Here is a 25524-nt window from a genome sequence, read left to right as displayed (position 1 = left end):
AGTTTCTACACCCCCACCTCTTCACCTTAAAATATTCCCATACTGGCAGCTTAAAAAAAACCTGATGGTACTTTTTGCTTGGTCCAGGACCTATTCTCCATTAATGCTATTGTTATCCCTATTCACACTGTGATCCCTAACCCTTACACATCCTATCCTGTATTCCAGACATTACTCAGTTTTCAGTCCTAGACCCTAAAGATGTTTTTTCTCTCAATGCCCCTAAATACCCATTCTCAAAATCTTTTGCCTTTACTTGGACAGACCCTGATACCTAGAAATCCCTTCCACTAACCTAGACTGTCCTCCCCGAAGGATTCAGAGATAATCATCTTCTCTTTGGCCAGGCACTCACTACAGACTTGGCCTGCATTTCCCCTTTCCCGCCTACCTGCTTCAATATGTAGATGACCTCCTTTACAGTCTTTTCCTCTCCAACAGCCAATCAGACACTGACTTACTCTCCAATTTCCTTGGCTCCAGGGGTACTGGGTCATCCCTTCCAAAGCTCAACTGTCCTAGATTCAAGTCACCAATCTTGAATTCTCTCTCAAGCCAACCCAGAGACTCCTCACTCTAGACCACTTTACTCATTTCCACTTCTTGTCTCTGCCTTCATGGCCAACTTCCTCTGCTCATAGACCCACAAATGCTCACTCCTGTTATATACCCCATACCAAGCCATTTCTGGATCTCTTCCGTCCTCCTACCCATAAATAAGTCCTTAAACTTAACACATTCTCCAGCCCTCTGCCTTCCAGATCTATACAAACCTTTCCATCCCTACACTTCCAAAGCACATAAACTCTTCCTAGGACCAGCGTTTGCCCCTGTCTCTCACCTCTCCAAAACTATACATGACAACATTCATGACAACCTCTCTATATACCTCTCAATCTAAAAAAATCTCTGTGATCCCCTTTCACAAACTATTGGTCCCTCTCACAATCTACTGATCCCTCTCACAATCTATTGATCCCTCTCACAATCTATTGATTCCCCTTCACAATCTATTGATTCCCTTTTATAACCAATTCCTATCAATATCTTTTTCAACTCATAACATACAAAGGGCTCCAATTCCTTCCACCATCTCAGAGTCTATCCCTCCAAACTTCTCTTACCTGTCTTCCTCTCAGCTCCTCCATATTTATCCTCAATATCCCACAGATCCTCTACACTCTTGTCCCAAAATGCTCAAAATCTCCAGTCCCATCCCTCTCTCTGCTACTTCTACCTACGCTTTTTTTATGGATGGCATCTCCTGCCTGTCAGGGGGCCACATCAGACTGACCCCTTCATTATCAGTAATGACAAAGAATCTCCTTTGTGCTGAGAACTTGATTTTTGGGTGTCTTGTGCTGATACTGGTCCCGCCTAGATGTTATATGTAATAGCTATGAAAACAATAGGGGTTATACATTTAAAGCTTATTTTCTTAGGAGCCTAGAAACTAGAATCACCATACTAGTTTCATACAAGAGAGTCCTGAAACAACATGCTAGAAGCCCTGGAACCAAGTGGAAATTTCAGGTTGACTGACATGAGTGACTGTCCTGACCACTGTGATAGGCTAGCCTCATCCAATGCAGCCTCAGTTTCCCTTACCTCCAGTCACTCCAGGTTCTCTCTTTACTGTACATATGCACGCAACAGGCTAAAGCTCCGTACACCCCATGCAAAGCCTTCCCTAGTGCAGGCCAAGCAGGCCTCACCTGGTCACCAGAACCCCAGCTCCCACTATCCACATCTAGCTCGAGACAGGAAGTAGCCATTCTGCCTACCTGTACGGGAGAGCTTCTGTAAGATGATCCTCAGGTGCAGCAGGGCTCCTGGTGACACCTCATATCGGTAAGTGTCCAAGGCCGGAACCTTTTGACATCTTCCAAACACACCATCTATGGAAATAGGAAGGCAAAGCGAGAACTTGACATTCCACCCACAAGGAGCAGGAAGGCCTCTTGCAAGGTTCCATTTGCTAATGAGGTGAGGCAGAGCAGAGCTTCAGACAGCACCAGAGAGCACTGGAACTCGGAAGCACCCAGAAAGGTGCACCGTAGAGAACGCAGATCAAAAGCTTGAGACCATGGTACTGGCACGGTGAACTACGTAAGTGTGCATTTCCCGCCTATGCAGACCATTCGTTTCATGTCGCATTTTGTAATCCACATGCTTTAGGCCTGGGGATGGAATCTAAGGCAAGTGAGGCACTCTCCCCCTGAGCTCCATCCTTGGCCCCTGTAATTCACCGTTTTCATGTGAAACTTGACTGTGACAACTAAATGCAAAGTGCCAGCCACATTTGGGATTAGTTCTCCACAAGGGAGAATGTCCTGCAGATAGAGGCCTTCAGGATTGATGGAGAGATCCTCCCTGTGTGAGTAGTGGCTGTGCAGGAAGGGACATGGGCAGAAAGCGATGTAGGCGGGGTTAGGGTCTCACTGAGCACCGTGTGCTTGGTTCTCCCTTTGTCTGTAATGACAGACTGCTATCACATCTCCAAGCCACACCTTCTAATTAATGTGGACCTCAATTAGTTGTTTTTGAACAAAGAGCCAGTTTGGGGTACACTTTTGGGATGGGCTGTCACACGTTGTAATTACCTTTTTTGGCTTACATAAGGGACTAATTCAAGGACTAGTACTTGCCACACATGGTGGCCATCTGCAGACACCAGGTCGTGGGAGGGAACAATTTCTCTTTTGTTCACAACAATATCTTCTCGAGTGTAACTAAAGAAAGCCATTCAACTGCAACAAGTTTAATTGGAAGAAACATATTTGCCAGATACCATCCTGATGCAAAACATATCTGTTCATCTTAGACAGAGCCCTGTGACTGACAGAAAGAAGCTTAAGTATAGCAAGCATCTTGACATGTCAAAGTGCCTTTGTCAACTTAGAAAATACAGAGAACAGCGTGTTCTACTGTACAGAGCAGGCCACAAACAAGCAAAACCTACAGCATTTTCCCCCAACAATGGCTCTGCCACAGTCACTGCCATGCTGTCCTTCCATGATTGCTCTGCCATGATGCTCCTCTACAGCACCCCTCCACAGTACCCATGGCCCCAGTGGCGGTAACCCAAACTTCTGTGGTCAGCAACAATAATAACCACTGACCTCACCATCGCGGTGAAGTGCTCTGGAATTCAGCTTGGGATGGCTCCAAGTTCTCCAAGCTCTAGTAGGGCCCATACCCTTCCACCATGAAGAACAGAAAACAGAATCCTCCTGTTCACAGATCAGAGTGGATGGTACTAAAGAGTGAAAAGTGGAGGAAGGGAGTCACTCCAGCTCACTGGCATCAGTGTGGCTAGAAGTGAAAAGTTTGCTGAAAGACACCTTTGCTAGCAGTGATGAAAAGGGGAGAGGCCATCTTCTCCCATTTTAAAGACGAAGAACAATTCTCCCATTTTAAAGGGAAAAATATAGACTTTTCCTGGCATTTTGAAGGTTTATTACATACATTTGCTTGTAACCAACACCACATAGAGTACAGCCCCCAAAGGCAAAAGTTACTTTTACTCCCTACATTACTGTTCCCTAAATTCCCACACAGACCTCTGCAGGGTCCTGAGGATCTGTCCAACTTCTGAGCCATTCTCTGCTGGTCTGTGGTTCTGTATTTGGCCTTTGTCTCAATACTGCATCCATGTATACTCATACGTGAACACAGGCACAGTTTCATTCATTTCTGTGTACAGCGTTTTCTCTCTCTCTCTCTCTCTCTCTCTCTCTCTCTCTCTGTGTGTGTGTGTGTGTGTGTGTGTGTGTGTGTGTGGGTGTGTGTATGTGTGTGTGTGTACACACACACACACATACACACACCAAGCTCAGACTCAGTTCATGCATGCTCATCTATACATGAGCATTCGCATGTATGTGAGCTTGCATATACACAGCACTGACTCAAACATACATATGTACATATGTACATACATATGTCAATTTTCCTAGTGGCATCCTGAGTTCTAAGGAGGCAAGACCATTACTTTGGCTTCTCTTCATCTTCCATAGCATCCAATGTGATACTTCCTGCTCAGGGTGGATTAAAGAGATATCAGCAATCGCTTAACTGCTGTTTTCCCTTTTTGTAAATTAAACAGATGCCCAGGGAAATGTCTCATTGCTTCAGCTGGGAGCCTGATAGTTTGCAACCCACATGGGTTTAAAAGTCTCTGCCTCATGGTAGATGTCATGCTGCATAAGGATTTTCTGAGGAGCCAACCAGGTAATATGGACAGACAGACATGTGACGAGTTATTTCTATGGCTAAAGTCATTTCCCATCTCTGCTTACATTCACAGAACTGGTTTGTCCCCCCAGCCCACTTTCATTCCTGATTTCTGTCACAGAGCAGACACACATGCAAAACACGAGAGTTTCTGTTGATGCTAATCTTCCACTTCTGGGGACTGTGTGCTCTTTCAGAGAACAGGCTCAGACACATCAAGTCAAACTTCCAGGAAATAAAGGCAAACAAACTGATCTCAGTTCCCCCAGATCCACCCTGAAGGCCTCAGCCTGCATGGAAGGAAATCCTAAGAGACACAGGCTTCACTGTGCATCTGATGGGGATATGGTCACACATCATCCAACATGGAGACCCACAGGGAAATCATCAGAGATGGAGCATCGTTCTGCCTCTGGATGAATGATGAGTCAGCTTTGTCCCTGGACTGAAGGATCTGCCTTCACCAAGTGCGCTATGTTTGCCAAAAGTTCCAAGAAGTAAATGAGTTCTGTACTTCTATAGTAACTTCGTCTCTGTTTCTGTTCTTGCTAATAATTTTTCCTATTTTATTTTTCATCTGACTTGATTCTCCATTAGCTCTTCAGGGGAGCCTACAGATGTGGGACTTAATACCACACCTTCCTCTGACTTCACCGTGAGGGGAACAACTTAGCTGAGTCCTCACAGCAAGTGCATCAACCTGCCCAATCATCTGTAAGGTCATTTGGGCAAACTGAAAGCGCAAAGACTCATTGAATCCCTGTTTCCCCAATATCACAGTACTGCATTCTCTATTCATAAGGGAGAGGAGGCAGGAAAGGAGTCACAATTATAGTCTTTGCCATGATTTCAGTGGAGGTTGTGTTGAGATCATTGTGCAGAAGGCAAGAACCTTGCAAAAAACATAAGCAGAATTCTTGCCATGCACAAGTGACATTCACCAGTGCTGGGGCAGGGACCCCACTTGCTTCTCTCCATGATGCAAACAATGGCCGATGATGTACATTCAGGTTTGGGAAATACTGTACTTGATCAGGAGGAACCACTGGCTGTATGGAACATTACCCCAGTATGTGATGGGAAGTCACAATGCCCAGCTAATTCAGAAAGCTAACCCAGCAGCAAGATACATCAGCAGAACATGGTTTCCTGGGAAACCTGGTCCCTAGCCTCAGACCAGGGGACTATCCCAGCCACCTGCAGCATTTAAAAACTAGTCTGTCATTGAAGGTCCTCAGCCACATGTGGTCACGCAAGTGACCAGTGAGGAAGAAACAACAATAGTGACCCCTTGTGGCCACATCCCTAGAGCCAGATTTCCAACCCAGACAGATGTCAGAGGTGCTGCAGTTCACTTGGGGTGAGGATCCCTATGCTGGCCAGGATACACCAAGGACAGCAAGGTGCCTAGGAGGATGCTATCCTCTTGTCATGAGATATAGATAAAGTAACATGTTATAGATGAAGGAACGTGCATGTGTTCAGCGTGAACAAACATGCTCACGTATACCTGTACAGTGCATATGCACATCACCACACCAAGCACAGAAATACACACATGCACACTCGTGCCTTTTCACACACCCACAGGGTCAGGGACCTGGAAAGGAACCCAGCTGGGTCAGTGTGACCAGGTCAGGACCGACTTGCAGAACTAGTGCAGAACAGACACTCTCACAAGTCAGCGACTATTCAAAGACCCATCCCAAGGTCAATAACCAGGATAAGAACCTTTCTGCAGGGACAGTGACCTGGTCAGAGGCCCTATCCACACAATAATAAAGACTGGGTTCATCCACCAATCAAAAATGGCGCCTCTCCACAGGGTAGATGACAAAGGCAGGGTCTTTTGTGTAAAAGTTCCAGCTGAGATTGAAACATTCCATTCTGCAGAGAAGTAGCCTCCGAGGTAAACAACTTAAAATAGCTCCAGGAAGTCCCCCCAGGACTGACCAGACTCACTTAAAGCTGTCCCTCTGAGAGGAACAGAGCTGAGCTATAGAGAAGACTCTCAGAAAAGCCAAGCTGCAAAGAAGACTCTAAGACCTGCTTCCTGGAAGAAGCAGAAACCAGCTTAGTCACCTGGGAGAGGTTTAGACCAGAGTCACCTGGAAAGGACACTCTCCAACTTGTTGAACTGCCTGTAGGCTGTGCACTGTGCTCCTGGTTTCCAGCTTTGTGAACTGCCACCCCTGCTTGGTGAACTTTGGGGATGCATCTGGCTTTAAGTCCTGAAAGGAACTCCTCACCTATATTTCTGTAGATAACCTCAATAAAACTCATAGCTCACCAAGTTGGACTTGGTAGTATCCATATTTTGATCTGCAATGGATTCCCTATCTCTCTGTGTAAAGTACATCCCCACTCATCAGGGACCCCTCTGGAGGAAAACTAACCAAGGCAAAACCCATCCCCAGAGTCAGTAATGAGGATAGGGACCTTCTGTAGGAGGAGTGACCAGGATGATACAATGACTTAGATATAAACCCCTTTCAGGGTCTGGAACCCATCCACAAAGACAGAGATTGATTTGCAAGGTCAATGACCAGGACAGGGACCCAACCACATGTCAGTGATGAGGACAACCACTACTTATTTGCTGGGTCAGTGACCATAACAGAGAACCCTTTATAAGGACTCAAACTTTGAGCCCTATCTGCAGCACTAGTGACCAGGAATGGAACCCAACTGCAGGTCAGTGAGTCCAATAACAATCTGTCTTGGTTAGGGTTTGTATTGCTATAAAGAGACATCAGAATCATGGCAAGATTTAATTTGGGCTGGCTTATGCTTTCAGTGGTTTAGTCCATTATCATCATGGCAGGAAGCATAGTGAATGCAGGCAGTCATGGTGCTGGAAAGGAGCGATGAGTTCTACATCTGGATTGGTAGGCAGCAGGAACAGACAGGAGGAAGGGAGGGGGAGGAGAGAGAGAGAAAGAGGGGGGAAGGATGGAGGGAGGGAGAGGGAGAGAGGGAAAGAGAGAGAGAGAGAGAGACAGACTGGGCCTATCCCCCAACAATTCAACAAGGTCATACCTACTCCAAGGCCATACCTCCTAGTAATGCCACTCTCTGGAGACCAAGCATTCAAATCTGAGTCTATGGGGGAATCATTGCTACTCAAACTACCACAGGGTTTCCTGGTATACAGAACTTCCTAGCCCTACCTTGTTAATTATCTGGGTGTCTCTTTTATCCGTATCTCCTTATTTCCAGGCACCACTTTGCTTTTGCCCTTGGTGTCTTCAGGTGATCTTCTTGACCCTGCCTGTTTTTTTCAAGGTCACTTTCTATCTGGACACTGTAGAGTCCCTGGAGGCTGAAATCATATCCATTGTCCCTTCCTGAGTGTGACCAGGGGTTCAAACCCACAGACCATACAGAATCCACAGGAGTAAACCCCTAGCTCCTTCAGAGCCACTAGGGCTATGAACACATCTCCTGCAGCTACTTTTGAAGAGGGGTGCATATTGGTAGTTCAAAGTTTCCACCTGCTAGAAGAAACAATCCTGAACAATTAAAGAACTCTGAGAGATATCAGCGTCCCTCATCTCAAGCTGCTCTGCGGAGCAATAGTGATTAAAACTGCATGGTATCAGTATAGGAAGGAACAAGTTGATCAATGGAATCGAATCAAAGACCCTGAAATAAACCCACACACACTAGACACTTGGCTTTTGACAAAGAAGACAAAACCATGCAATGGGAAAAAAGCATCTTTAACGAATGGTGCTGGTCTGACTGAATCTCTTCATGCAGAAGAATGCAAATAGATCCACATTTATCACCCTGCACAAAACTAAAGTCCAAATGGAAAGACCTCAACATAAAACCTAAATCTAATACACTAAATTTAATAAAACAGAATGTGGGGAATAACCTTGAAATCATTGGTACAGGAAAAAACTTCTTGAACAGAACACCAGTGGCTCAGGCTCAAAGGTCAACAATTGATAAATGGGACCTCGTGAAACTGAAAGCTTCTGTAAGGCAAAGGATACCATCAACAGGATAAAATGGCAGCCTACAGATTGGAAAAGGATCTTCACCAACCCTACATCCAATAGAGGGCTGATATCCAAAATATATAAAAACAAACTCAAGAAACTAGACATTAACAAAGTAAACAACCCAATTAAAAATGGGGTACACATCTTAATAGAATTCCTTAGAGAAGACTCTCCAATAGCTAAGAAGCACTTAAAGAAATGTTTAATGTCCTTAATCATCAGGGAAATACACATCAAAATGACTCTGAGATTCCATTTTATACCTGTTAGAATGGCTAAGATAAAAATAAAAAAAAAAAACCCTCAAGCGATAGCACATGTTGGTGAGGATGTGGAGCAAAGGGAACTTTTCTCCATTGCTGATGGGAGTGAAAACTTGTACATTCACTTTGGATATCAACTTGGCAGTTTCTCAGAAAACTGGGAATAATTCTACCTCGAGATCAAGCTATGCCACTCCTAGGCATATACCCAAAAGATGTCACACTATACCATAGGGACAGTTGCTTCACTATGTTCATAGCAGCTTTATTCATAATAGCCAGGAACCAGAAACAATCTAGGTGCCCTCAACTGAAGAATGGATAAAGAAAATGCGATACGGCTACACAATGGAATACTAGAAAATATCATCTTGAGTGAAGAAACACAGAGCCAGAGAGACACACATAGCATGTGATCACTTAAGTGGACATTGACCATAAAGTGTAGGACAGGTATGCTACAATCCTTGACTGAAATAAATGGGGTAATAAGGAGGGCCCAAGGAGATATGTATTTCCACAGCACCGTTACAACATGCAGCTAATCCTAATCCTAAACTGAGGTCATTAGTGGCTGGGCCTTTGGAGGCCCACATCCCCCTTTCCACATCCCCCTACCCCTGTGCTGAACAGAAAGAAGCCTCCAGAGAGCTCTGAGGAACAGCTGTGTCACAAATGGACGTGTCCAGGTACCACCGCAAGGAGAGAGATGAATCCTGCCTCAAGCCATGTGATCAGAGTGTTCACAGCCGTGAGCAACTTGACTCGGTAGGGACCCACAGTCGACCAGCGTTCTAGGGAAAGTTGAGATATAAGCAGAAACTTTAAAGGGTAATCATTTAAAAGGCATTTTCAGAACAAATAGGCTCCCTCCCACACGGTTCCCAGGCAGCCGTGTCTTCCCAAGGGGATGGAGCTCCGACAGCCATCAACACACACTGTGTGCTCATGTCCCTCAGGATAAGAACGGAAGTTCAGATTCAGGACTGTGTCCCGATGAACACCTAATTACATAGAAGATGAAGACCAAACAACTCCACACCTGGAGGAAGAAGCCACCCAGGCTGGAGGAGTGGTAGCTGGCATTTGAAAGACAGAGCAGGTGGCTAGAAGCACTGGGCAAGCGAAGTGCTTGCAGCTTTTCACGAGAGCCTCTGAAAGCAGACACGCACACTTTCTTTGAGCTCTTTCACTGTATCTATAAGACCAAGGGACAAGTGACCTGCCCTGGTCCTGAAGATCCCTGAGCTCACCCTGTCCCCTGGTCCCAGCAGTCACTGCCCCCAGCTCCTCTGGTCTCTCAGTAACTTCACTCATCACTTTCTGCTTGCCTTTCACAGGAAACGATAGAATAAAATGCTAAAGTCAGAGTCATGAGCTATCACAGGACTGGGGACTTGTAAACAAGTTCTAAATATTAAGCGATGTGGTTCTACTCACTCTCCTTAATGTTCCACTGAACCTGTGGGTCAGGGTTGCTCTATGCACTGCCCTCTAAGATTTCCAGACATCCAGATCACCTACAGTGAAAGGACTTAAAAGCAATACTGCCTGGCATGGAACCTACAAAGTGTCATCTGGCCCACTTTGTCACAACCTCGGGCCAATTCTCAGCTTCTTGCAATGAGATTGGTCACTTAGCTGGTATCTAACGTCCATTTGAACACTATTCATAGAAATAGCTGAGGCGGGGGAACTGTCTATGATCTGGGTTTCCTAGGCTACCAACACTGACCGCTCCTCAGTTTCAGGAGGTGTGCTGGGCCAGTTGCACAGTGCTCTGCTGCCCACTGTGCATAGGGTCGCACCAGTATGCTCCTAGCTAGAGTGCAACTGCCGGTACCCACACTGATCCTCTGGAAAGCAGCAAATCCACTGTAGTAAGAGACAGCCAGGCTGGTGTAGGAAAAGTGCAGCCAGATCGTCTTACAAACCACATGACAGGTCCATAAAACTACCAGATTCTTCACAACCACCCTAGCCCATTTCCCACCTTCTGGACAACAGCAGAGAGCTGACAGGGTCCCAGAAAAAAGGGGCAAATGAGGAAGGGAGCCACAGGGCTGCCTCTACAGTACCAGCAGAGGTCAGCACACAGGCTCACAGGCTGTTAGCATTCCTCCTAGGCTCTGCCCCACAGTTACCTAGCAACAGCCAGAATGCCTGACTCACTCACTATAAAAGGGGCTGTTTGCCTCTCTCTCTCTCTCTCTCTCTCTCTCTCTCTCTCTCTCTCTCTCTCTCTTTCTCTCTCTCTCTCTTTTTCTCTCTCTCTCCCTCCCTCCCTCCCTCTAACTCTCTTCCTTCTTTGTCCCATCTCCCCATTCCTCTCCCCCCTGTCTCCACTTGTTCCTGGCCGGCCTCTCCCCTCTGCTCTTCTACTCTGTCTCTCTGTCTCTCTGTCTCTGTCTCTGTCTCTGTCTGTCTCTCTCTGTCTCTCTCTGTTTCTCTCTCTCTCTCTTTCTCTCTCTCCCCTCTACTCCCTCAACTCCCCTCCCTGTGCCCTGGCTGGTCCCTCAGGGAGAAGGGAAGTCTCAGCATGGGCCTGCAGGGGCACCCCCTCCACCTTACCGTACCACACCTCTACCAAACATATCCTGGCTCTTTTTTTTTTTATAAAATACAACACAGGCAGTGCCAACAAACCTTCACATGGCACTCAGAATGCAACTAAGTACCACTCACTGCTACAGCACCACGATTCCATCTCAGATCCTCAGGGGCATAAATATCCAACAGGAACTTAAGTACTTTAATTACTCTGGAAATCCAGTCTCACAAATACACACGTGTGTGCGCACACGCACACACACTGATGGAAATGATATCTTGGCATTTTTTTTTTTGGTTCTTTTTTTCAGAGCTGGGGACTGAACCCAGGGCTCTGCGCTTCCTAGGCAAGCGCTCTACCACTGAGCTAAATCCCCAACCCACATCTTGGCATTTTAGTAGATGATGTTCGCCCTCACGACTGGGACATTAAGACACAAAACGAAGAAGAGTGTCACTCTCGGCAAATGAGCTATGCAAGCTGATCATCCTTGCTGATAAAATTTTCTCTGGTGGCTGAAATAAATAAGGAGCTGAGGCACAGCTTGGTGCCAGAGCACTGGGCCAGCATGCACAGTGCCCTGCATCCCATCCGTCTCCAACACTGCAAACATAAGGGAAATCCTAAGAATAGTTGTGTGGCATGCAGGCACATGGCAGACGAACCAGCTCTCTGAGCAGGGATCTGCCAGCTGAACTCTGCACACACATCCTCAACGAGGGAATCAGGGCCTATGCAGCAACATCAGCAAAGGCAAAGTGGATGCAGCTTCTGTCTACGAGGAAGTCCGGTTTCATTTGAGGGGCCAGAGAGATGAGCCAGCATATCTCACTGCAACATACTGCAAAGTTTAAAAACGAACAAGCCAGGAGCGAACATGTTTTTTCTTCCTGGAATTTTCTACGGGGAAATTAAGACAAACTGAGTCAGCAGATGAAAGCTGCTGTGAGTCAGCCCAACTGTGCAGTGGTCACCATGGAAACCATGGACCAAACCAGCCTCATGGCGGTCACCATGGAAACTCTGTGCCAACCCAACCTCGACATCGGAACTGTGATTCAACACCATCTTACCACAGTTACCAAGGAAACAGTAACAACTGCATGGCAGTCACAATAAAAATAAAACGAAGCAAGCCTCACAAGTGGTCATTATCAGAATTGTGGACAAACTCAATTGCATCACAGTAACCATGGAAACTGTGGGCCCACCTAGTGATAACCACAGAAACTATAGTCTAACCTAACCAAGTAGTGGTCACTATGGAAACTGGATGAACCCAACCTAATCATGTTTACCTTTAGAACTTGCTGAGAAACTTGAAGGAATATCAGCCCAGATAACCAGTTGTGTGCCCTTCATGTGGCTGCTTAACCCCTTAGAATTTCAGGATTTGTTTCTGATATAAGATAATAGAACCAAATGATATGAGCATTTTGTGCAATCCTGAAATTCTACAGCCTGGTACAAAAAAAAAAACCTAACAACCAAGATCTGCAAACGGAGAACAGCAGAAAGAAGGAGACGTACACGGTGCAGCTCCCAGAGGTGCAGTCCAGAGAGAGTCCTCTGGGGTGATCCACATACTGAATGGAGGAAGAGCTAGGTATAGTGATCCCAGCACTGGAGAGGCAGAGACAGAAGGATCACGAGTGTGAAGCCACCCTGAACTTCATGGAGAGAAGTGGAGGGGAGGCTCCCACCCAGCAAGATGACTTTTCCATGGAGCTCAGATCCACCTGAGAGAGCCCCGTGTTTGGAGCGTTTGGTACAGAGCTGGGGGCATGAAGATAAGCAGAGGAGAGGGGCTTATCTGCAGCAGGCAATCTCCCGTCAGAAGCCCTGCAGCAGCGTTGCCAAGTAACCAGCTGCTGCTTATATCAGCCCAGAATCCATCCGCTATTCAGGTGAGACTAGAAAGGCGTGACAGGAGGGTTGGGGACAGCGCAAGATGAAAACAGCACTTTGTGTGGACAAACGGACAGTCTCCTGGTCCCTGCCTTACCTGGAAAGTAGGCATTACCACAGAACAGCTCTCCTTGACCTGCCCTGGGATCCTTCTGTTCCACCAACTAAAGGGCTCCCAGCCCATTCCAGAGGGACAAAGTGGGGGGGGGGAGGAATGTCTTCTAAAAAGCGTTACCTCAGGGCTCTTCCCTCGTTCCATCATGTCCCCTATGCCATCCACATCCTTAAGGCAGATCCTCAACATGGAAGCCCTCGCTGTCTGAGTTACAACAGAGCACGGGGACAGTAGAGTCACTTATGTGCGACAGCCCCCATGCAGAGCTCCACCCGATCCCAGCACAAGACTCAGGATGCTTCAAGTCACCATCCCGCCTTCTCCTCCACTTCTCTTATTAAACTGAGGGAAGCTGACTGCAAAGGGGCCATCCTTTTCTGGGCCTTGACCTCTTTGTGCCTCAGAGTTCTTAACATTATCACAGCAAAGTCAGATTGATTTTCACAGAGGAAAAGGGATCTCTCCTTTGCCCTGGACGGTCGCCATGAGCCACAGACACCCTTGTGAGACACAAGTAAAATCAGTCTCAAAAGCCAGAGCCTCCCCTAGCTATGACTATCTGCAATGCTGGGCCTGCTGAGCATCCCTGTTCTCACATATACAGCAGGCTGTGTGTGTTTGCACACAGAGACTCACTACAGTTGTTCATCCCAGCAGCACCCAGGCATAAAATGGAGGCTGGGCACCCAAACATGGCAGCGGAACATAGAAGTAAGTGTGGTCATTCAGTGTTCCTGAGGAAGTTGCACTTCTTCATCTACCTAGTTACCAGGAGCCTTCTGGGGACATACAGCAAGCCCTGGAGAGACGGGCTCTCTGCTTCCTGGCTCTACACAGTAACAGTTGCTGGCACCTACCATCCCACTATCAAGACTCCCTGATGGACTAGGGAGATGGGGTATCGAGTAACTGATTTCTATAAAAGCATGGGGACCTGACCAGGCACTTGAATAAGTGGAGACAGGAGAGTTCCTAGAGCACAATGATAAGCCAGTCTAGCAAAATTGGTGATCTCCAAGTTCAGTGAGAGACTTTGTCTCTAATAAAGGTGAAAAGCAATTGAGGAAGATATCTGGTGTCAGTTCCTGGGAAACACAGACACACATAGACACAAATTCACACACACACACACACACACACACACACAGAAGCACACATGCAGAAGCACACATGCAGACATACAGATGCACACACACACATAGACACCCACAGAAACACACAGACACACAGGCATACACACACACACAGGTACACATGCACGCAGACACATAGACACACATGGACACACACAGACATATACACACAGAGACATACATGCAGACACATAGACACACACAGGCATGCACACACAGACACACATGCAGACACGTAGACACACACAGACACAGACACACACAGAGATACACACACACAACACACATAGGTACACACAGACAGGCACACACACAAAGATTCACCCTTTCTGACCTCAGTGTAAGCCCATAGACCTTCAGGCCCACAAGCACAACATTCTAGTAATCTCCACTCACTGCTTATTCTCAAAGCAGAAATAATGGAGCTAGTTTAATACATCAATTGCCACTAGATTGGACCCTGAGTTTATAATAAATTGCCAAACCTGAAAGTGAAGTCTCAAAGAGATCCAAGTATATCTCTGATCACAGTAGCCTTATTGATAGGGGCCAAAGGTAAAACAAAAGGTCTATCACCAGAGAGGTAGATAAATAGCATGAGGCCTGCCCATACATGTGAATGTTCTCCATCTTAAAAAGGAAGGCAATAATGGAACCTGTTAGAGCATGACTGATTCTCACAGACATTATGCTAAGTAACAGAAGCCAGTCTTAAAAGTCGCCATATCTGAAAGACAGTGTGCCAAGTGTTAGGGGTGGCGAGAAGGCTAGATAGCCATTGCTTCATGTGGACAGAGTATTAATTTTGGAAGATAAGGACATGGATGGTATGCTGGAGACACAACCAGGTGGTCATCTTTAATGCCACTGAAATCTGCACCTAAAAGTGACCAGAAGACTCGGGTTATCACTCATTGGTAAAGTGCTTCCCCAGTATGTGTGAGTCCCCTGGGTTGGTGGCCCAGCAACACACACACACACACACACACACACACACACACACACACACACACAATTTACATAGTGCCTTTTCAAATGCACATAGAACAAAGACTGGCTGAGGCCATTATTCCTTAGAGGAGCAGCTGAAAGCCTCTTCACTGGACTAAATTCAGGTAGTACTCCAGACTGCTAGCCACACTGAGTGTGCAAGCAGAAGCCCACCCATGTGACTGTCAACTTCACCAGAGAAGGATGGCCAGAGCATGGAAGAACTGTGGCTCCCAACCAGAACAGATAATTCTGTAAGAGGGAAATGATTCGCTGAACAGGAACTTTCAATAAAGCCTACTTTGTTATCTCACTGGAAAAGAGAACTTGATGGTGTTAACAAATAGGAGTCCCTGCTGGGGACCCATCTGGACCTGTGGTGCAGGTCCTTTCTAGGTCAGAACAAAGGGCCATCCTAAGGACATGCAGTTTCAAGCAGTCCCATGCTGTTTTGCAGACTAAGAACAAAGAATAATTTCTAGGATACCAATATGGTTCATCTTCAGTTACCACCTTGCATTTAAAGCTATTTAAATACCACATATTAAAAAGAAAATAACAGTCCATCCATGCCAGCCAGGGACACAGGAAGGCAGTCTTCAGACCTTGCCTCTTCCTCCTCTTCTGCAAGTCCAATCCCCCAGCCTCATCCCCACCTCTGTAGCAGATCACCTGCATCAGCCTCGACTTCTTCTCCTCCCCTATCGCCAGTGGATCACACAGATCTTCTACAGCCCTCCTCACCGATCCATCCCTTTGTTTCAGACACCAACTCTCATGGGCCTTCCCTGAGAGCTCATCAGCCATGGTGGACATGGAGGCAAAGTCCAGGGAAACAAGGAGGCAAGCTTCAGCTCTTCATTTCATATCTACTTCCTATCCCTTCTTTATATCCAATCCCTCAGCTCTGTACCAGATTACTTTCTTTCTTTTTTCTTTTTTTTTTTTCGGAGCTGGGGACCGAACCCAGGGCCTTGCGGTTGCTAGGCAAGCGCTCTGCCACTGAGCTAAATCCCCAACCCCTACCAGATTACTTTCTAAGGTTCTTTCTCTCTCTCTCTCTCTCTCTCTCTCTCTCTCTCTCTCTCTGCCCCAATTCCAGGGGACTAAGTGGATCCTGGTGGCACACTTGCTTCTCTTCCCCCGTGGACATCCCATTACCAGCCCATCCCTAAGTGTCAGCTCTCAATACCAAGAAACGTTTTACCTAAAACCCCTAGTTAGGGGCCACATCTATCAGGAGTACAGAAAATCTTTTACAAGGCAACACGTAGCCACCACAGTCTCCTAAGAACCAGAACAGAAACTGTGCGTGCGTGCGCGTGTGCGTGTGTGTGTAAAACACCTACTCAATAAAGACAAGACCAGGTATCAACACCTAGGACTGCAATCTGCGCAATCCCAGATGCCCAAACACCAGTGTGAAATCACAGTAACAGCCAGGACAGTCTCCACTAGAGCTCAGCAACCCTACCCCAGCCCTGAATATTCCAACATAGATGGAGCCCAAGCAAAAAGGTCTTTAAAACAGCCTTTATGAATATGGTGGACGTTGTTAAAATGAAATTAATAAAATCCTTAAAGAAATCTATTGTCTTACTTGTTTAGCATTTTACTTGGTTTTTAAACTTCTACCTCCCTTCCAACCTTATTCCACTCTAATCCCTTCCAAACCCCCAACACTAGATAGGAGAGAAAGAACGTTAGAGGGGAAATGGGAGCATTGGCCTCTTTCACCAGCAAAATAGGCTACTTCCTGCTGATTAGAGACATTTCGTTCCTTGGGGCAAGTCCAATCTTCATCATCAAAATATCTCCAACTTCTTCTCCTCTCCCAAACACTTGACAGACCTCAACAACAGCAGCCAGGACCAACGGGAGGAGCAGCAGCCTTCTTAGAGTGCCTGCTGCTTCTTGGGGCTCTGGCATTTATTCCCTCTCTAGAGTCTCCAGAATTAAACTATCTGCAGCCGGAAAAAAAAAAAAAAAACATGCCTCTCCTAGAGTACAAGAAAATCATAGTTAGTGGCTGTGGACAGACTGAAGCAGCCCCATATCCCACACCTGGGACTGGAACAAAAGCATACTCACATTACATAACTGGGTTTTTTAAGAAACCAAAAATCCTCACTTTGTTAATCTAGGAAAACACAAACAAACACTGGAAGGAAATAAATAAAACAGTTCAAGGCCTTCAAGTGAAAACAAAATTAATAAAGAAAACTCAAATTGAGAGAAATCTGGAAATGAAAAATTGAGGGACTCAAGCTCAAAGGCAACAGAATACAAGAGATGGAGGCAGGAATTTCAATCATTGACAAGATAAAAGAAATGGATACCTCTGTGAAGGAAAATGTTAAATCTAAAAGTCTCCAGGCAGTAAACACCAGAAGACCTAGGGTACTCTAAAAAGACAAATTCTACAAATAATAGGAAGAGAAGAAGGAGAAGAAACACAGGACCGAGGCACAGAAAATATTTTCAGCAAAATGGTAAGAGAAAGTGTCCCTAACCCTAAGAGGGCAGTGCCTATCAAGTACAATCAACACCCAGAACACCAACAGCTGAACCAGTAAGGAAGTCCTCCAGGCACATAATGGTCAGAATAATAAATGCACGGAACAAAGAAAGACTAGAAAAAGCTGCAAGAGAAAGATCAATTAACATATAAAGGCAGACCTAGTAGAATAACACCTGACTTTGCAATAACACTCTAAAAGTCAACATGGCCGGATGGAGGTACTAAAAACTTTAAGAGACCACAGACACCAGCCCAAACTAAAATAACCCAGCAAAACTTTCAATCACAATAAGTGAAGAAGAAAAAAGACATTTCACGAAAAAGGCAAATTTAAGCAGTATCTTTCTACAAATCTAGCTCTACAAAAAGTGCTCAGAGAAAAACTTTGATCGGAAGAGGCTAACACGCCCCCTCCCCAAGTACAAAAGATAAATAATGTCAGACCAGCAAAGCAAAATTGGGGGACCCATACCACAGAACAAAATAACGAGAATCAATAAACACTGCTCACTGATAGCTCTCAACATCAATTGTCTCAATTCCCCCAATAGAAAGACAGAGACTAACAGAATGGGTGTGAAAACAGGATCCATCCTTCTGCTGCATCCGAGAAGCACTCCTTAACATGAAGGAGCTTAATGCACCTTGACACATCTCAGGGTAGAAGGATGGAAAAAGACATTTCAAGCCAAGACAGCTAAGAAGCAAGCTGGCATAGCCCTTTTAATATCTGACAAAATAGACTTCAAACCAAAACTAATCAGATTAGATAGGGAAGGATGCCACATACGCATCACCAAGAAGATATTGCAGTTCTTAACGTCTGTGCGCCAAACACAAGAGTGCCCAAGTTAATAAAAGAAACACTACTACAGCCTAAACCACATACTGACCCTTACATACTGGTAATGGGAGACATCAACACCCTACTGTCACCAATAGACAGGTCACTCAGACATAAGATTAAAAAAAAAATGGTGAAGCTAACTGATGTCATCAAACAAATGGACCTAATGGAAATTTGTAGAACATTTAAACCAAACACAAAAGCATGTATCTTCCTCTCAGCAGCCCTTGGAATTTTCTCCAAATGGACCACATATATGGATGCAACACAGGTCCCAAAAGATATAAGAAAAACTGAGATAATGCTCTGTGTGCCATCCAACCACCATGGATTAAAGCTGGACACCACCAACAACAGAAACAACAGAAAGCGTAGAAACTCATGGAACCAAACGACTCTACTGAATGAAAAACGGGTCAAGACCGAAATTCGATTTAAAAAATGGGAAACTTTCTCGAACTGAAGGAAATTGAAAATACAATATACCAAACTTATGGAACACAATGAAAGCAGTTCCAAAAGGCAGGCTCATGGTACTAAGGACCGGCACTAAAGGAAAAAAGAAAAACTGGAGAGATCTCATATTAGCAACTAAATGGCACACCTGACAGCTCTAGAACAGAGAAATCACATCCAAAAGGAATACATGGCAAGAAATAGTCAATCTCAGGGCTGGAATCAATAGAGTAGCAACAAACAAGCAGAAAGTACAAAGTATTAATGAAAAAGTTGACCCTTTGAAAAAAGTCAATAAAATTGACACTCATCCATATTAACTAAAACGTGGGAAAAAGGAGATACAAATTAACAGAATTAGATCTGTAGAGTGGAACAAAGCAGTCTTTAAGGAAATCCAGAGAATCGTTGGGATAAACTTTTAAAACCAAATTGGGAAATCTAAAAGAAGTGGATGATTTTTCTCAATATAGACCAACAAAGTTAAATAAAGATCAGATAAATAATTTAAACAGACCGATAACCTCTAGTGAAATAGAAGCAGTAATTAAAAGTCCACCAACGAAAAATAGCCCAGGGCCAGATGGTTTTAGCACAGAATCCTACCAGACTTTCAGAGAAGAGTTAACCCTAATACACCTCAAATTAATCCACAAAATAAAAAGAGAAGGGACGTCGCACAATTCTTTTCATGAAGCCACAATTACCCTGGTACCCAAACCACACAAAGACCCAACAATGAAAGAGAATTACAGAGGAGTCTCCCTTATGAACATAGATGCAAAAATTCTCAATAAAATATTCACAAACTGAACCCGAGAACACATCAAAAAGATCGTGTATTATGATTAAGGAGGCTTCATCCCAGAGATGACAAGATGATTCGACATATGTAAGTTGATAAATGTAACCTACCATACAAACAAACTGAAGACAAAAACACATGATCATCTCTTCAGATGCAGAGAAGGACTTTAACAAAATCCAACACTCCTTCATGATAACAGTCCTGGAGAGATTAAAGATACAAGGAACATACCTCAAAATAATAAAGGCAGTTCACAGCAATCCTATGGACAGCATCAACATAAATAGAGAGAAACTCAAAGCAATTCCACTGAAATCAGGAAAATGACAAGGCTATACACTCTCTCCATACCTGTTCAACAGTTCTTGAAATCTGAGCTAGAGAAATAAGACAACTAAAGGAGATCCAGGGGCTATAAAGAAGCGAGAGTATCTTTATTCGCAGATGATATAGTAAATATATATAAGTGATCCCAAAAATTTAACCAGGCAACTCCTACAGCTGATAAATGATAAACTGAGAAAAAAATCAGGGAAACACAAACTTTCACAGTAGCCTTAAGTAATATAAAATATCTTGGCATAACTGTAACTTAGCAAGTGAAATACTTGTATGATTAAAAAATACTTTAATACATCGAAGAAAGAAACTGAAAAAGATCTCAGAAGATGAAAAGCTCTCTCATGCTCATGGATTAGTAGGGTTAATATAGTGAAAACACAAGGCAGCAACAGGATTTCCACTTGGAGTTGCAGTGAGATTCCAGTATTGGTAGAGTAGCAGAAGCCAGAGGCCTCAAACCAGACCAACAATTCATTGCAGTGAACATTTGCAAGCAAAGAATTGTGAACAAAGAGGTATACTATTGGACACACTACAGCTTACACAATAAGACTTGGGGGCGGTGGGAGGAGACAGGTTGCAAGGGCAGAGGGCAGGTACAACAGAACTGGGAGATGAGTGGAATTAGAATGCATGATGTGAAATTTATAAAGAATCTGTAAACAGATTTTGTTAAGATGGGGTCCTAGAACTAAAAGATGTAAACACAAGTCAGAAGCTGCCATCCCTCTATCCTTACATCCCAGAAGCTATCCCTTAATGGTAGCCACTCGCAAATGAAAAGTTAGTTCTCTCCAAAAGAGTCTCACTGGGCAAGCAAACCCCTCTCAACGGTAAACAGTTAAGTAGTGGATGGCCAACACAAAATTAACTCAATGGCATCCTAGGAGGCTCCTTGTTTCATGTTAGGTCGGCGCAATTTGGGTTTTTTTAACCTTCCATTGCATTGCATATGTATTATGGCTTCCAGTTGTTTAAGAAAAAGTTCACTACATGACAAGACCCTCAGTAATTTGGGAGCCCAACAACATGACTCTCTTGTGTGAAAACTCAAATAATCAACAATCAGTCATCACACTAAGGAGTACCCACACCTAGACCACAGGGAAGAATTAAAGATCATTTCTACAGTTTATGGTACCTCTACTCATGAACAGTTCATGTACATAGTCTCTGACAGACAATCCTTCCGATGGAGATCTGAATACATGTCTACCCATTCCCATGATGACTACATGGGTGTATGTCTACATATTCCCAAGATGAATTCATAGATTTATGTCTACATATCCCCAGGATGAATTGAATGTATAGATGTTTTATCCACCTCATCCCAACGTGACTGCCTGGATGAATGTCCTTCCACAGCCAAGATAACCATGTGGACGCATTCCCAAGAAGAATGCCCAGACACATGTCTGTCCACTCCAGGATGAGTACACACATGACTCTATATTCTGCTCCTTGCCAGATATCTAGACAGGGATTTATGAGAAAACCTCTGGATTGCAGTTAAGAACATCTCTACCTCTGGCAGGAATTCTGGCCGTTGGTTTTACCTTATCTCTGAGCTCGGTGAACAAGATGCTCTCATGTGGAGAGAAGACTTTGGAAGCCCTCTTCTCAGACCATGTTCTCAGATGGTCCTGACCTGGACTTAAGCAGGTGCTCACTTCATGAACCTTCAAGGAAACTCCTGAGTTTAATTTGCTTTAGAGATGGGCATAGAATCACCAAAGACAAACTAAGAGTTAGGCCCTACTAGGAATACTTTTTCCTGGCACTATTCCCTATGTGTAAGCCTAGCTCATGATTCTAGCCTCTTCCACTTGACCCTGTATTATACCTCTACAACTCATCTCTCTGTTCTGTATTCATTTCACTGATTAAAATGGGGGGTTGGGACTTCTCCATCATTGTAAGATAAAAGGTCTGATCCCACTTCTGGGCTTGAAAACTAAACAAAACTCACCAATCCCTGAGGTCAACATCCCAGCAATCCCCAAGCTTGCCTTGAAATGCCACCAGTCCCCACCCTGAAAATCTTCAACTGGCAAACCCTGTCCCCAAGAAACCTTACACAAAGCCCACCTCCTGATCAGACCCCTGTTGCTTCTTGCCTAAGCTGAGGCACCCTGTTCTTGTCTTTCCCAATAAATCTCTTGTGTGAGGTTTGTTGTGTGTCATGACTTTGCGGTATCCCTTGGTTCCCACTGCCAGGACACATTTCCCTTCAGAGCTATCACACTTGCATTGAGGAAACCTTTCCCCTCAAAGCTGTATCACTTACAGGTGTGTGTCAGCCCTCCTGTATTTATGCTGCCACTGAGGTCTACATTGGCCACTTTTCATATTTGTAACAAAGTATATAAGAAAACAACTTAATTATGATGATTAATATTCAATGTCGACTTGTATAGATGTAAAAATTGCATACAGCGGGTGCATCTCTGGGGTTTAACTGTGGAGGAAGGGAAAAGGTCACCCTGATGGATTATATCCTCCTAAAGCACTGAGGCAGAATAATCTATCCACTCCTTAAGTTAATGTTGCCAAGTATTTTGTCATGGCAAACGAATAAATAACTAAAACAGAAAAATTATTACCAAGGAGTTGAATATAGGTGACTCAATTGAAAGGGGAAAGGGAGAGATGAGCTAATCGCCAATGTCATTTACTCTCTGCTTCCTGGCTATCGACAACGGGACCAGAAGCTTCGTGCTCCTGCTGCCATGCATTTCCTACTGTGATCAGATGTGCCCTCAAACTGTGAGCCAATCTAATGCTCCCCTCCTTGAGTGGTTTTCCTTGGATGTTTTGCTACATCAAAAAGAAAGGCGACTGATACACGAAGAAAGGTGCAGCTTTGGCTCCCACTTCAGGTGTTTACTTGACACCCTCACTGTGGGCTGAATTAAGTCAGAAGTGGAAACCGTGTGGTGGAACAAAGCTGCTCATCTCACCCAACTGTGAGGCAGAGGGTGGTGGCAGGAACAAGTGTACTCTTCTAAGTAGGTGCCCTTGGTCACCCATTTCTTCTAACTGGGGCCATACTCAGTAAGGTCAGAGCCCTCATGATCCAGTCATCTCACAATGATCTGACCCACCAGCTAAGCCCTCAATACCTGATCCTTTCCAGTCTTCCAACCCACAACAACCTCCTATCCAACCCAATCTATCACACAGTGTAAGGCCTACCCCAGACTAAGAACAGAAATCAGTGGCCTACTCAACATCACTGCCCCACCCTCTGCCCACTAATGGTGCTGTCTAAATGAGGTTTGTGTGCTTTCTCAGACTATGACCGTTTGGTACTGGATCATCAGTTAGAGTATCATTCCCTAGGGAAGATCATTTCTCCCCTCTCAGTGTCCTTGAGTTTCCTGTAATTCTTTATGTAGGAAGAAGGACTCCTGGGCTTTCCCCTATCCACATTTGTATGTCTACGGTTGTTGTCCTTGTTCAGCTTATGCTTAAGCAGTCATGTTGGTAAGACTTTGTTGTTATAGGGTTCTGACGTGCCTAGGAGACACAATTTCAGGCAAACACAGCTCTCTAATTGGACCTGCTCAACAAGAAGGAAATCATTCCTGGTAATGGAAACCTAAGAAACTACCAGCATAATCCCTAATGATAATCCAAATATACATAGATATAAGTTTAATCCTTACTTCTCATCAAGGAAACTTCTCCTTGCAACAGATTGAGACCCTTACAGAAAACCACAACCAATCAAAATGCAGAGTTGTAGAGACCACTCCCAAGGATACAGCTGCAAAAGTATTCCCACCCCTGAGACTCAGGAATCTTGAAGAAGGAGCAGGAAGGCTGAAAGATTCAGAGGAATGGGGTGTTTTTTGTGAGTCAGTTTTAAAGTTCGTGTAAGTGTCTGAAAGACTTGGGTTTGTCAATTGGATAAAACATACTGGCTACTAGAAGCTGCAAGGACAAGATTCCAATGTTGCAGTTCTTCAGAAAGCCTTTCTGAGAGCAGGCTTGAAACAATTGCAGGCGGAAGCTTGCCTGCCTGCTGAATGTTCAAGATAACTCTCAGCCTGACTTATGGCCTGACAGATGATTGGAAAAGTGCTCTGGATGGCTGTCCCTGACAGAGCTTTTGACATTACAACAAATGTACCCCAAAACTCTGTCTGATAGTATTTCATAACCTATACAATCAACCATGAAATGCAATCAACCACTGCCTCTAAAGTCTTCCTGGCTAGGAAGCTCATGAGGTGACTGGACATTTATCAGTCCATCTCTGAGCCATCTCCATGAAGAAAGTTGCTGTACACAGAGCCGTAATTAATCAATGGTCACAATGTCTCACAATAAAGCATAGCCATACCTGAATGAAGTGTAAAATGGAGGACCATTGGCCACCAATAGGGATGGGCTCATATCAGACAAAATAATGCCACTTGAATTTCTGTGGTCTGCTCTCAGAGGGCAGAAGGCAGAGGTCCCTGGAGAGCATAGCCATGTGGATTTCCCGAAGCAGAAACAACTGTGCTATGACAAAAACATAACCTGCACTCACACACATGTACTTGCACACGAAGGCACAAACATGCATAGACCTCAGGCAAAACTCCCTATCTGCACCAACTATTTCTCCCTTCTCCAAGGCACTTTGAAAGCTACAAGATCATCTGGCCAGTGGGATCTCACAAGGCAAACCAATCGTGACAACAAAATCTTGATTTCTAATTGCAGTCGATCACCTACCTGTCTGCCAAGTACAGAGCTTTTCTTGCCTTAATTTGATACATGGTTAAGTGTAAACAAGAATGCTCACGTTTCTGTTTCCAATAGTGAGTCAACTTTGAGTATCTCCTTGGATCTGAGAACATGTAAAGAGGCAGACTCTTACAAGTAATAAAGGCATTCATATTAAAGAAGAGAGAAGCATAATTAAACACTACACTGCACACTGACAGACAGAGTGGATGACTTCCTCTCAGACAGGAAGGTACCAGCCACACCCAGTGTTTTGTAGCCACCATCCTTAACCGGGGCTATTCTACCATCTCTTTACATACAACCAGGTTATTGAAGCCCAACAATCTCAAAATATATTCCCTCTTAGGACTTTTCACCTGATGGATCACAGGCAGCCACTGTCTACCAAGGAAACAAGAAGAACTGCAGTAAACCCCCAACATTTCCCCCTCACACAGCCACCTTCTCCTATGCCACATTGGTGCATGTAAGCATCTGCACACCAAAAATAGTCTATATGGGCATTTTTCCAAATTTCCTCTGTGTGATTCTTCACTCTTCAAACATAATCTATACAAATCTCAACTTTAAAAATGTGTTTCATAAACCAACAGTA

At 44.7% G+C, this 25524-nt stretch overlaps 1 protein-coding gene across 4 annotated transcripts in view; it reads right to left on the bottom strand.

Annotated features, from left to right (window-relative positions):
• Positions 1-25524, bottom strand: part of Ptprn2 (protein tyrosine phosphatase, receptor type N2) — a 752006-nt gene that overhangs the window by 560034 nt on the left and 166448 nt on the right. For all 4 annotated transcript variants that reach the window (NM_031600.2, XM_039111861.2, XM_039111863.2 and 1 more), the window contains one exon: positions 1785-1898. In NM_031600.2, coding sequence (NP_113788.1) covers positions 1785-1898 — 114 coding nt within the window. The remainder of the gene's footprint in view (positions 1-1784; positions 1899-25524) is intronic.

The sequence above is a fragment of the Rattus norvegicus genome, chromosome 6 (assembly GCF_036323735.1).
Source record: "Rattus norvegicus strain BN/NHsdMcwi chromosome 6, GRCr8, whole genome shotgun sequence".
Classification (NCBI taxonomy): Eukaryota; Metazoa; Chordata; class Mammalia; order Rodentia; family Muridae; genus Rattus; species Rattus norvegicus.
This window is presented reverse-complemented; position numbering and strand designations above follow the sequence as displayed.